The 13,850-nt window shown below is 43.0% G+C and overlaps 1 protein-coding gene across 2 annotated transcripts in view; it reads left to right on the top strand.

The window, feature by feature from the left end:
- TBC1D23 (TBC1 domain family member 23) overlaps nucleotides 1-13,850 on the top strand; it is a 203,832-nt gene that overhangs the window by 173,421 nt on the left and 16,561 nt on the right. The window contains exon 15 of one of the 2 annotated variants that reach the window (XM_053706057.1): nucleotides 6,550-6,594. The exons of the other annotated variant lie outside the window; for it this stretch is intronic. Within the exon in view, the coding sequence (XP_053562032.1) occupies nucleotides 6,550-6,594 (45 nt within the window). The remainder of the gene's footprint in view (nucleotides 1-6,549; nucleotides 6,595-13,850) is intronic. 2 annotated transcript variants of the gene reach the window in all.

Raw genomic sequence — 13,850 nt, forward strand, 5'->3', positions numbered from 1 at the left:
ATAAAGGGCACTTTCATTCATGAAGTATAAGATACTTCATGCAGAAAGTGCCTTTATTCATTTCAACCGTTTGTCGTTCTTAGCTGCTACGGCAGCCCACGGGCAAAATTTTTTACGATTTAACCTCTTAGCCAATAACCGTGCGGTAAATCCAGTTTGGCGCCCATGGGAGCTGGATTTACCGCACGGCTATTTGCGAAGAGGTGAAAACGTCACCTCTTAGCAAAATATTTTCTCCAACATAGGTGTGTCCGGTCCACGGCGTCATCCTTACTTGTGGGATATTCTCTTCCCCAACAGGAAATGGCAAAGAGCCCAGCAAAGCTGGTCACATGATCCCTCCTAGGCTCCGCCTACCCCAGTCATTCTCTTTGCCGTTGTACAGGCAACATCTCCACGGAGATGGCTTAGAGTTTTTTAGTGTTTAACTGTAGTTTTTATTATTCAATCAAGAGTTTGTTATTTTAAAATAGTGCTGGTATGTACTATTTACTCAGAAACAGAAAAGAGATGAAGATTTCTGTTTGTATGAGGAAAATGATTTTAGCACCGTAACTAAAATCCATGGCTGTTCCACACAGGACTGTTGAGAGCAATTAACTTCAGTTGGGGGAACAGTGTGCAGTCTCTTACTGCTTGAGGTATGACACATTCTAACAAGACGATGTAATGCTGGAAGCTGTCATTTTCCCTATGGGATCCGGTAAGCCATGTTTATTAAGATAGTAAATAAGGGCTTCACAAGGGCTTATTAAGACTGTAGACTTTTTCTGGGCTAAATCGATTCATTATTAACACATATTTAGCCTTGAGGAATCATTTATTCTGGGTATTTTGATATGATTATATCGGCAGGCACTGTTTTAGACACCTTATTCTTTAGGGGCTTTCCCTAATCATAGTCAGAGCCTCATTTTCGCGCCGGTATGGCGCACTTGTTTTTGAGGACAGCATGGCATGCAGCTGCATGTGTGTGGAGCTCTGATACATAGAAAAGTCTTTCTGAAGGCATCATTTGGTATCGTATTCCCCTTTGGGCTTGGTTGGGTCTCAGCAAAGCAGATTCCAGGGACTGTAAAGGGGTTAAATATAAAAACGGCTCCGGTTCCGTTATTTTAAGGGTTAAAGCTTCCAAATTTGGTGTGCAATACTTTTAAGGCTTTAAGACACTGTGGTGAAATTTTGGTGAATTTTGAACAATTCCTTCATACTTTTTCGCAATTGCAATAATAAAGTGTGTTTAGTTTAAAATTTAAAGTGACAGTAACGGTTTTATTTTAAAACGTTTTTTGTGCTTTGTTATCAAGTTTATGCCTGTTTAACATGTCTGAACTACCAGATAGATTGTGTTCTGACTGTGGGGAAACCAAGGTTCCTTCTCATTTAACTATATGTATTTTATGTCATAAAAATTTTTTAGTAAAAATGATGCCCAAGATGATTCCTCAAGTGAGGGGAGTAAGCATGGTACTGCATCATCCCCTCCTTCGTCTACACCAGTCTTGCCCATACAGGAGGCCCCTAGTACATCTAGTGCGCCAATACTCCTTACTATGCAACATTTAACGGCTGTAATGGATAATTCTATCAAAAACATTTTAGCCAATATGCCCACTTATCAGCGAAAGCGCGAATGCTCTGTTTTAGAAAATTCTGTAGAGCATGAGAACGCTGATGATATGGTTTCTGAAGGGCCCCTACACCAGTCTGAGGGGGCCAGGGAGGTTTTGTCTGAGGGAGAAATTTCAGATTCAGGAAACATTTCTCAACAAGCTGAACCTGATGTGATTACTTTTAAATTTAAGTTGGAACATCTCCGCGCTCTGCTTAAGGAGGTGTTATCCAATTTGGATGATTGTGATTATCTGGTCATTCCAGAACCACTATGTAAAATGGAAAAGTTCTTAGAGGCCCCGGGGCCCCCCGAAGCTTTTCCTATATCCAAGCGGGTGGCGTACATTGTTAGTAAAGAATGGGACAGGCCCGGTATACCTTTAGTACCTCCCCCCATATTTATAAAATTGTTTTCCTATAGTCGACCCCAGAAAGGACTGATGGCAGACAGTCCCCAAGGTCGAGGGGGCGGTTTCTACTCTACACAAGCGCGCCACTATACCCATAGAAGATAGTTGTGCTTTCCAAGATCCTATGGATAAAAAATTAGAAGGTCTGCTAAAGATGTTTGTTCAGCAAGGTTCCCTTCTACAACCAATTGCATGCATTGTCCCTGTCACTGCAGCCGCGTGTTTCTAGTTTGATGAGCTAGGAAAGGCGATTATTAGTAATTCTTCTTCTTATGAGGAGATTATGGACAGAATTCGTGCTCTTAAATTGGCTAATTCTTTCACCCTAGACGCCACCTTGCAATTGGCTAGGTTAGCGGCGAAAAAATTCTGGGTTTGCTATTGTGGCGCAGAGCGCTTTGGTTAAAATCTTGGGCAGCGGATGCGTCTTCCAAGAACAAATTGCTTGACATTCCTTTCAAGGGGAAAACACTTTGGCCCTGACTTGAAAGAGATTATCTCTGATATCACTGGGGGCAAGGGCCACGCCCTTCCTCAGGATAGGTCTTTTCAAGACCAAAAATAAACCTAAGTTTCGTCCCTTTCGCAGAAACGGATCAGCCCCAAGGGCTACGTCCTCTAAGCAGGAAGGTAATACTTCTCAAGCCAATCCAGCCTGGAGACCTATGCAAGGCTGGAGCAAAGGAAAGCAGGCCAGGAAACCTGCCACTGCTACCAAGACAGCATGAAATGCGGGCCCCCGATCCGGGACCGGATCTGGTGGGGGGCAGACTCTCTCTCTTCGCTCAGGCTTGGGAAAGAGATGTTCTGGATCCTTGGGCGCTAGAAATAGTCTCCCAAGGTTATTCTCTGGAGTTCAAGGGGCTTCCTCCAAGGGGGAGGTTCCACAGGTCCCAGTTGTCTTCAGACCACATAAGAAGACAGGCATTCTTACATTGGGTAGAAGACCTGCTAAAAATGGGAGTGATTCATCCTGTTCCATTAGGAGAACAAGGGATGGGGTTCTACTCCAATCTGTTCATAGTTCCCAAAAAAGAGGGAACGTTCAGACCAATCTTAGATCTCAAGATCTTGAACAAGTTTCTCAAGGTTCCATCGTTCAAGATGGAAACCATTCGAACACTTCTTCCTTCCATCCAGGAAGGTCAATTCATGACCAAGGTGGATTTCAAGGATGCGTATCTACATATTCCTATCCACAAGGAACATCATCGGTTCCTAAGGTTTGCATTCCTGGACAAGCATTTCCAGTTCGTGGCATTTTCTTTCGGATTAGCCACTGCTCCTAGGATTTTCTCATAGGTACTAGGGTCCCTTCTGGCGGTGCTAAGACCAAGGGGCATTGCTGTAGTACCTTACTTGGACGACATTCTGATTCGAGCGTCGTCCCTTCCTCAAGTAAAGGCTCACACGGACATTGTCCTGGCCTTTCTCAGATCTCACGGATGGAAAGTGAACGTGGAAAAGAGTTCTCTATCTCCGTCAACGAGGGTTCCCTTCTTGGGAACTATAATAGACTCCTTAGAAATGAGGATTTTTCTGACAGAAGCCAGAAAAACAAAACTTCTAGACTCTTGTCGGATACTTCATTCCGTTCCTCTTCCTTCCATAGCGCAGTGCATGGAAGTGATAGGTTTGATGGTAGCGGCAATGGACATAGTTCCTTTTGTGCGCATTCATCTAAGACCATTACAACTGTTCATGCTCAGTCAGTGGAATGGGGACTATTCAGACTTGTCTCCGAAGATACAAGTAAATCAGAGGACCAGAGACTCATTCCGTTGGTGGCTGTCCCTGGACAACCTGTCACAAGGGATGACCTTCCGCAGACCAGAGTGGGTCATTGTCACGACCGACGCCAGTCTGATGGGCTGGGGCGCGGTCTGGGGATCCCTGAAAGCTCAGGGTCTTTGGTCTCGGGTAGAATCTCTTCTACCGATAAATATTCTGGAACTGAGAGCGATATTCAATGCTCTCAAAGCTTGGCCTCAGCTAGCGAGGGCCAAGTTCATACATCAACCATCAGGGGGGAACAAGGAGTTCCCTAGCGATGGAAGAAGTGACCAAAATCATTCTATGGGCGGAGTCTCACTCCTGCCACCTGTCTGCTATCCACATCCCAGGAGTGGAAAATTGGGAAGCGGATTTTCTGAGTCGTCAGACATTGCATCCGGGGGAGTGGGAACTCCATCCGGAAATCTTTGCCCAAGTCACTCAACCGTGGGGCAATCCAGACATGGATCTGATGGCCTCTCGTCAGAACTTCAGAGTTCCTTACTACGGGTACAGATCCAGGGATCCCAAGGCGGCTCTAGTGGATGCACTAGTAGCACCTTGGACCTTCAAACTAGCTTATGTGTTCCCGCCGTTTCCTCTCATCCCCAGGCTGGTAGCCAGGATCAATCAGGAGAGGGCGTCGGTGATTTTGATAGCTCCTGCGTGGCCACGCAGGACTTGGTATGCAGATCTGGTGAATATGTCATCGGCTCCACCATGGAAGCTACCTTTGAGAGACCTTCTTGTTCTAGGTCCGTTCGACCCACTCCAGCTGACTGCTTGGAGATTGAACGCTTGATCTTATCAAAGCGAGGGTTCTCAGATTCTGTTATTAATACTCTTGTTCAGGCCTGAAAGCCTGTAACCAGAAAAATTACCGCATAATTTGGTATATCTGTTGGTGTGAATCTGCAGGATTCCCTTGGGACAAGGTTAAGATTCCTAAGAGTCTATCCTTCCTTCGAGAAGGATTGGAAAAAGGATTATCTGCAAGTTCCTTGATGGGACAGATTTCTGCCTTGTCTGTGTTACTTCACAAAAAGCTGGCAGCTGTGCCAGATGTTCTAGCCTTTGTTCAGGCTCTGGTTAGAATCAAGCCTGTTTACAAAATTTTGACTCCTCCTTGGAGTCTCAACCTAGTTCTTTCAGTTCTTCAGGGGGTTCCGTTTGAACCCTTACATTCCGTTGATATTAAGTTATTATCTTGGAAAGTTTTGTTTTTGGTTGCAATTTCTTCTGCTAGAAGAGTTTCAGACTTATCTGCTCTGCAGTGTTCTTCTCCTTATCTGGTGTTCCATGCAGATAAGGTGGTTTTGCGTACTAAACCTGGTTTTCTTCCAAAAGTTGTTTCTAACAAAAACATTAACCAGGAGATAGTTGTGCCTTCTTTGTGTCCTAATCCAGTTTCAAAGAAGGAACGTTTGTTGCACAACTTGGATGTAGTTCGTGCTCTCAAATTTTACTTAGCAGCTACTAAGGATTTCAGACAAACTTTGTCTTTGTTTGTTGTTTATTCTGGTAAACGGAGAGGTCAAAAAGCAACTTCTACCTCTCTCTCCTTCTGGATTAAAAGCATTATCCGATTGGCTTATGAGACTGCCGGACGGCAGCCTCCTGAAAGAATCACAGCTCACTCCACTAGGGCTGTGGCTTCCACATGGGCCTTCAAGAACGAGGCTTCTGTTGATCAGATATGTAAGGCAGCGACTTGGTCTTCACTGCACACTCTTTCTAAATTTTACAAATTTGATACTTTTGCTTCTACTGAGGCTATTTTTGGGAGAAAGGTTTTGCAAGCCGTGGTGCCTTCCATTTAGGTGACCTGATTTGCTCCCTCCCTTCATCCGTGTCCTAAAGCTTTGGTATTGGTTCCCACAAGTAAGGATGACGCCGTGGACCGGACACACCTATGTTGGAGAAAACAGAATTTATGTTTACCTGATAAATTACTTTCTCCAACGGTGTGTCCGGTCCACGGCCCGCCCTGGTTTTTTTAATCAGGTCTGATAATTTATTTTCTTTAACTACAGTCACCACGGTAACATATGGTTTCTCCTATGCAAATATTCCTCCTTAACGTCGGTCGAATGACTGGGGTAGGCGGAGCCTAGGAGGGATCATGTGACCAGCTTTGCTGGGCTCTTTGCCATTTCCTGTTGGGGAAGAGAATATCCCACAAGTAAGGATGACGCCGTGGACCGGACACACCGTTGGAGAAAGTAATTTATCAGGTAAACATAAATTCTGTTTTTTTTCCGTGGGCTGCTGTAGGAGCTAAGAACGGTGAATGGTTGAAACGAATAAAGGCACTTTCTGCACAAAGTATCTTATACTTCATAAATGAAAGTGCCCTTTATTTGTTTCAACAGGTCAACCCTAGCGTTTCAAAAACGCTATGGTTGACTTTCACTTTAAACACGTTGCTACAAATGTCATAAATGTATACTATAGATTCATAAGAAAGATTTAGTATAGATTGAAATCCTAGAGCATCTGTAATGCATGATTTGGTTGAGACAACTCTCCCTTTTTAATGAACCTGGGACTTTTACAAATTAGAAATGTGTAACCTTATACCATAGGTAAAGGCTTGTTTGGTTTTTATAAATAAATATATAATACCATGCTTCTCAAATTTCTAGACAACATCTCTATCTAATATCTGATATGGGCTTTAATGTGTCAATGAATTAATCACTGTTTTTGTTGTAATATTTTGGTTTGTATTCTGTGCCTCAATTTGCTATAGAATCTCTTTCAATCTTCCATGGCCAGAGAGGGCGAGTTTGGAGCGGTAAGCCCATGAGTAGTAAGCTTTGATTCCACCACCTATGTATTTGAGCACGATGTCTCTCTGTGTAAGCATGAGTCACACTGACACAACCCACTAGACATGCAGTATCTTAATATACATTCACTGTTACAAATGTTAACATATGTGAATATCAGTTACTTACGTGGTCCTTTGGTCAACAGCCATTTAACAAATTGTTGTGTTTTTCCATTGTGTATTTTTGTTTTTATTTCAAAAACTATTTTATTTTAATCACTTTATAAAAGCTTGTAAACAGTTTGACTTAAACAGTTCAGTTAATTATAGCATATATATATATATATATTTCCCCAAAAAAATCTCAATCGCCATAAGAAGTCTGTGGAGGGTGAGTGTTACTCATGCTTTTTTCATCAGAAGTAGGGGGATGCACATCTTACTGTAGCACTTAACAGCACTAGAGCACTAACATATTCCATCTAGCACTAATCTGCTTCCTGTTCATAACATTTCCATTGTTGAATTTTCTATTGTTCATAATAGTTCGTGGGAACTTGGATGTTGTGTTGCTAAATATTAATTATTGATGTAAGCATATGTTTCCAGGCAATATTTATTCTGCTTTTTAGTTAATTAGTTACACAAATGTGCTATAGCGTTTTGCAATTGTTTACATGTTAATGTGATAGACTTGATATAGTGTGGGAAATTGTGGAAACCCTTAAGGGTAGCAATAACTGATCAACTGCAGGTGATTAAAAAAAATCTCACAAATTAAAATCTGTTCTTTTTTTCCCCCCCCAACAGTTTAAGATATTAAAAAAAGATGTTTACGTTGAGTGTTTCCAAATTAATTGTATTTCTTTTACTCAAATCTATGCACTACCACCCTGAGAAGTGCTTTCAGACTGGGGCCTAGGCAGTGATTATTATTATTCCTTATTTATAAAGCGCCAACAAATTCTGCAGCACTGCCCATGGGTACAAGGATTAAAAGTACAATGGAGAAACAATACAATAAGAGACAACATTTTACAGACAAATACAGGGGGAATTGAGGGCCCTATTCCTGTGGGAACTTAGAATCTAGATGGGTGGGAGGATGGGAAACAGGAGGTGGGGACTGCAAAGGTGAGAATGATATTAGTGAGGAGATAGATGAGGGCAACTGTTGGGTAAGTGAAGTTAATTTGTTAATGAGTCGGGTGATAAGTTTCCCTGAACAAAAAAGGTCTTTAGGGTACGTTTAAATGAGAGGTTAGGGGAAAGTCTGACAGCTTGAGGAAGTGCGTTCCAGAGGGTTGGTGCCGCACAAGAGGCGTCCTGTAGTCTAGCATGAGAGGAGGTGATGGTAGAGGACGCAAGAAGCAGGTCATTGTTGGATCTTAGTGGGCGGGCTGGAGTATATTTGTTGATGAGTGAAGACAGGTAGGGTACAGCAGCATTGGTGAGGGCTTTGTAGGTCAGGGTGAGAATTTTTCATTTAATTCTGCTGTGAATGGGGAGCCAGTGAAGGGTCTCGCAGAGAGATGCAGCAGAAACAGAGTGTCGAGAGAGGTGAATTTAGGATGGATTGAAGGGGAGAGAGGAAGGCCAGATAGTAAGTTATTACAGTAGTCAAGTCAGGAAATTACCAGGGAGTGGATTAGCTGTTTAGTAGTTTCAGTACTCGGAAACAGACGAATTTTGGAGATATTGCGTAGGTAGTTGGAGCAGGCTGAAGAGATCAATTGGATGTGGGGAATGAAGGACAGATTTGAGTTAAGTGTGACTCTGCGGCAGCGGACCTGGGGTGATGGGGAGATAGTGAGGCCGCCAACAGTGATGGAAAAATTAGAAATTGGAGTAGAGTTAGAGGGGAGGGATTAGAAATAGTCTGGTCTTTGACATGTTTATTTTTAGGTGGTGAGAGGCCATCCAGGAGGAAATGCCGGATAAGCAGTCGCTGATGTGAGAATTGACAGAAGGAGAGAGTGCAGGGGGTGGAAGGTAGATCTGGGTATCATCAGCATAGAGGTAATAGTTGAAGCCGTAGCTGTCGATGAGTTTACCCAGTGAAGAAGTGTAAATAAAGAAGAGTAGAGGACCCAGGGCAGAGCCTTGAGGTACTCCAACAGACAGAGGCAATGGAGAGGAGGAGTCACCAGCAAAAGAGATGGAGAAGGATCTGTTAGAGAGATAAGAGTGAATCCAGGAGAGGGCAGTGTCACAGAGCCCAAGAGAGCTGAGAGTCTGTAGGAGAAGGGGATGGTCAACAGTGTCAAAGGCAGTAGTACTAGTAGTTACCTTTGTTTTTAGCAGAAAGGAGATCGTTATTAACCATGGTGAGGGCAGTCTCATTTGAGTGTTGGGGACGGAAGCCAGATTTCAGGGGGTTGAGCAATGAGTTAGGTGATCTCAAGGATTTTTTAAGCTAGCGAGAGCAATAATATGGGGCGGTAGTTTGCAGGGCGTAAGGGTCAAGGGAGGGTTTTTTGAGGATGGGGGTGACCTTTGCATGTTTGAAGGAGGCAGGGAATGAGCCGGTAGAAGAGGATAGGTTGAGTGTATGAGGGTGGGAGACAGAGAAGGTATTACATGTGAAGGAATAGGGTCAAGTGAGCAGGTAGTGAGGTGTGAGGAAGATAATAGGGAAGCCACTTCACTCTCAGTATTTCGGAGGAGGGTGCAGAGAGGGACAGAGGGGGTGACTGAGAGTGAAGTTGGGAGATTGCAGGCTTGTGTTGGGATGTTTCTTTGGATGGTAAGTGTTTTATTGAAAAAATAGCCAGGTCTTGAGCACTGAATGCAGAAGAGGGGGGTGGTGCAGGTGGGTAGAGGAGAGATTTGAAAATGGAGAAGTCTTTTAGGGTTTGACGATTGAGTGGATATAAGAGAAGTAGGTTTGCTTAGCTTGGTGAAGGGCAGAGGTGTAAGAGTAAAGAATGAACTTATAGTGCATGAAATCAGGTTCAGAGTGGGTTTTTCTCCAGGCACGTTCAGCAGTGCAGGAGCATTTTTGCAGGTGGCGTGTTTGCCGGGAGTGCCAGGGCTGGAGCTGACAACTTGGGGCTTTACGAAGTTGGGGCGGAGCGAGAGTGTCAAGTACAGAGGAGAGGGTATTGTTATAGTGGGTTATAGCAAGGTCAGGGCAGGATATTGTGGAAGTGTGGGGGAGGCGTATTTGAATAAGGTTGGAGAGTTGGGGAGGGTCTACAGTCTGCAGATTTCTACAGGTGCGGGGGCGAGGGGGGAAGTAGGTTTAGCCTGTATATTAAGATTAAAGGTGAGCAGATGGTGGTCTGAGATGGGAAATGGGTGACAGGCAACATCGGAGAGATAGGAGAATACCAGATCAATAGAGTGTCCATCGAGGTGGGTAGGGAATAGGGTGGATTGTGAGAGGCCAAAGGAGTTAGTGAGCGAGAGAAGTTTAGAGGCAGCAGGGGCAGATGGGTTATCAATGGGGATGTTGAAGTCCCCCAGAATTAGCGTAGGTGTATTTGTAGAGAGAAAGTAAGGAAGCCAGGCAGAAAAGTTGTCAAGGAATTGGGAGGTTGGTCCAGGAGGGTGATAGAAAACTGCCACTCTGAGAGAGAGAGAGGGGGGCGAACAGGCGAATGCAGTGGATTTCAAAGGAAGAAAAGGAGAGAGATGGATATAGGTACTGATAGGAGCAGGAGGGGGAGAGTAAGATGCCAACACTGCCACCATGTCTCTCACCTGGTCTAGGTATGTGGCTAAAGTGGAAACCACTGTGTGTGAGAGCAGCAATGCAAGCAGTGTCAGAGGAAGATAGTCAGGTTTCAGTGATTGCTAAAAGGTTGTAAGCGTTGGAAACAAACAGGTCATAAACAGTTGTAAGTTTGTTACAGACAGAGCGAGCATTCCACAGGGCACACGAAAAGGGAGGGAAAAGGCGCTGTGTGTTAATGGAGATGAGATTGTTGGTATTGCGTGACTTAGAGTTTTGCAGTGGGAGACAGAGCGAGAGTGTAAAAGGGTGGTGCTTGCAGCAGGGCCAGGGTTAGGAGAGACCTCACCAGCAGCAAGCAGTAGTAGCAGTGAGAGTGACAGAAGGTGAGAGTGAGATTTGTGGGATTGCGTATGACTAGACACAGGAGAGTTAGAGGGGGAAGTGTTTCTAAGGAAAGTAGTTCATGAGAGGACAGCATAGGGGATGAGAGAAGGGAGGGTGAGATATGGATAGTGTGGGGATTGTTGTTGTAGGGACATACAGTATATATTCCAGGATATTGCAGTGATGTGTAGGTGGCAGGTAGAGTATGAAACAATGGGTTCATTGGAATGTTAGATGCCAGATAATTGCTTCTATTAATCATGTGATTCTTTAGATAAGCATTCTTTTTAATACACTGATTACTTTTACTTTAAATTTTATCGAATTTTCAGATCCATAATTAACAAGGCAACATGAATTTGTACCAGTCTTTTGGTTAGCATATTATTATTAGATTTCAAATAATGAAAACTGCATTTTCATTGTATTGTTGAATATAGATGAAACTAGTATTTCCTTCCTAAGATAGGGAGAGTTCACGGCTTCATTCCTTACTGTTGGGAAATACAACACCTGGCCACCAGGAGGAGACTAAGACACCCCAGCCAAAGGCTTAAATATCCCTCCCACTTCCTCATTACCCCAGTCATTCTTTGCCTTTTGTCACGTTAGGAGGGGGCAGAGAAGTGTCAGAAGATTGAGAGAGTCCTGAAAAAGGGTATCTGTCCTTCAAGATAGGACTAAAGTTTTAAGTAGTCATGTCAACTTATCAGTGAGAGTATTAATGAAAGTGAGAGTCTGGAGATGCAGGGAAAGTTTTTCTGCGAAATCATCCAGACTACTGCGTACAGCTCCTAAGTAAGTGTTGATGAGTTTCACTGCCTGCTTTCTCTCACTCAAGTCCATGTCAGGAGCACTGTTATAAGACACTCACACTTGAGAGGCTGTGTTCTGTTCCACAGCATGGATTCTGGAGATAAGATTGTTTAAATTTTTACACATAAAACGCTATAACAGGGTCACAGTGTGGCTCCTTTATGCCTTGACAGGATCCTGGGTTAATATCCTCTGAAGGGGGTTTATTGAACAGTTGGGGTTAATTAATCAGTGTATTCATTATTTACATGCTGCTTTGTGTGATTTTTTTTTCCTCGGCTGATAGACTGTGTGTTTTTGGCTGGAACAAACCGGTTTCACTTTTAAGTTTCACTATTACTTGCTGTACTTGTAATAACAGGGAAAGTACTTTCCTGCACTCCATGTGACTGGGTGTGGTCTATGTTCATTTCCTCCATTCTGACTGAGACTTGAACCTGAGGAGAGCGTTTCCTCTGTTAACTGTCTAGGTCTAGGAGGTGGTGAGTGCCCCAGTCATTGGGAGTATAAAGGTACAGTTTTCTATAATAAAAAAACGTTTTTATTTGTGTCCTCCTGTGGGTATAACCTGAGCTATGGGGGACTCTGACATGTTAGAAGATACTCCTTCTGTACTAAATCATACCTGTTTATATTGTGAGGAGGCCGTGGTTTTCCCGCCCACTCAATTATGTGCCACATGCCTTAACACCGTTATAAATTCTAAGAAGGGAGACAAGTCTGCTAAGGCTCTTAGTCCCTCTGAGCAGTCTACCTCTCAGGACTCGGCATCCCGAGTGGTGAGATTACTACCCATTGCTACATTATCCACTCAACATGCAGTTCCCCGTAACGCATATAATCCTCCATATTCTTCCTGTGGTTTTTGCCGCGCAGTTACAAACGGCGGTGTCTGCGGCCCTCAGTGCATTACCTCGCTCTAACAAACGCAAGAGAAAGGTTAAACATAGCTCTCCTGACCCGGAGTCATCTGAATATTTATTGGATTTAGCTATTATGTCCCAGTTATCCGATGATGAGTTAACCTCTGTAGCTTCAGAGGGTGAACTTTCTGGGTCAGAGTCCTTAGCATCTAAGCCTCCTGCTGCGGAGGAACCGTCCTTTAGATTTAAAATTGAGCACTTGCGTTTTTTATTAAAGGAGGTTCTATCTACATTGGAGGTTTCAGAGGCCGCGCTGCCTGAAGAACCTAAGTTACCTAAATTAGTTTCCGAAAACAGGAAAGTTCCTTTGACTTTTCCTATACCGGTTAATATGGCGAACATTATTAAGAGAAATGTTGCACTCACAGCGCTTAAAGGACCTATAGCTCCTATCTAAGGTGGGCCCCCACTACCCACAGGGGAAATATAGTTGAAAGAGAGGTATAGAGAGGAGCGCCAGTGAAGTCAAGGTCTTGTGTGTGTGTGTGTGTGTGAGAATTGTTTTCACACTAAAAATAAATGCAACCCTATTGTGAGGGCTGAGTACCTATGGTAAGCCACAGAGGCTTATATGATAGTAAGACTACTGTGGATAGATACGATACAATTTATTACAAACACAAATTGAATCTAAAAACATGGATCCATGGTGCATAAAAACATAAAAAACAATTTTAAAAAGTTATCCTTCGAGTTCAAAGGGGGGGTATGTCCCTCCAAGGACAAAAAGTCCCTTAAGTGGTATACAAAGATTGATAGAGGTTGTTAAACTAGACTACCCTCTGCTTCATATGGTTATACAAACATTAGTTAAACAAACATTAGTAAGACAAATTTGTGGCATAATGTCCACCATATATGGGAAGTGAAGTCTCGGGTAAATTAATATGCAACTGAGTAACGGTAAATCATACGTGAATCGAGACACAGTGAGGAAAAAAGTGATCAAAAAGTGTGATCAAAACTAGTGTGTACACAATCTAGTGTAAAAAACGAGATCTCAAAAATGATAACATAAAAATAACATAAAAATGGTGTGGTGCAAATCACATAACAAACGATGTGTGGTGGAGAAAAAATAATAATAAAGAATAATAATAAAGAATCTATCAGAAGGAAGCAAAATAGTGGATATCTGATAGATGTAAAAAATAAAGTGAGTGGATACTTAAATAAGCGTGAACAGTATATTGCAAAGTGTCACAAATATAAAATATAAGATACAGTGTGTAATCACAGCTTGAGAAAGGCCCAAGCTGTGGGCCGAAACGCGTTGACAACTATATGGTGAGCTATATCTCGTGATTTATATACATTTTAACAGTATTATACTATGTTGTTTTTTTCCTCTATCCTTAGGTTTTGAGGATTTCCCAGCTTTTACATTGTTATTTTTGTTTTTAATTTTTGCCTTGATACGGAGGCTTTGGAACTGTTTTTCAATATATTTTTAACTGGAGTATTAGGATTCCTTGGAG

The sequence above is a fragment of the Bombina bombina genome, chromosome 3 (genome assembly GCF_027579735.1).
Source record: "Bombina bombina isolate aBomBom1 chromosome 3, aBomBom1.pri, whole genome shotgun sequence".
Classification (NCBI taxonomy): Eukaryota; Metazoa; Chordata; class Amphibia; order Anura; family Bombinatoridae; genus Bombina; species Bombina bombina.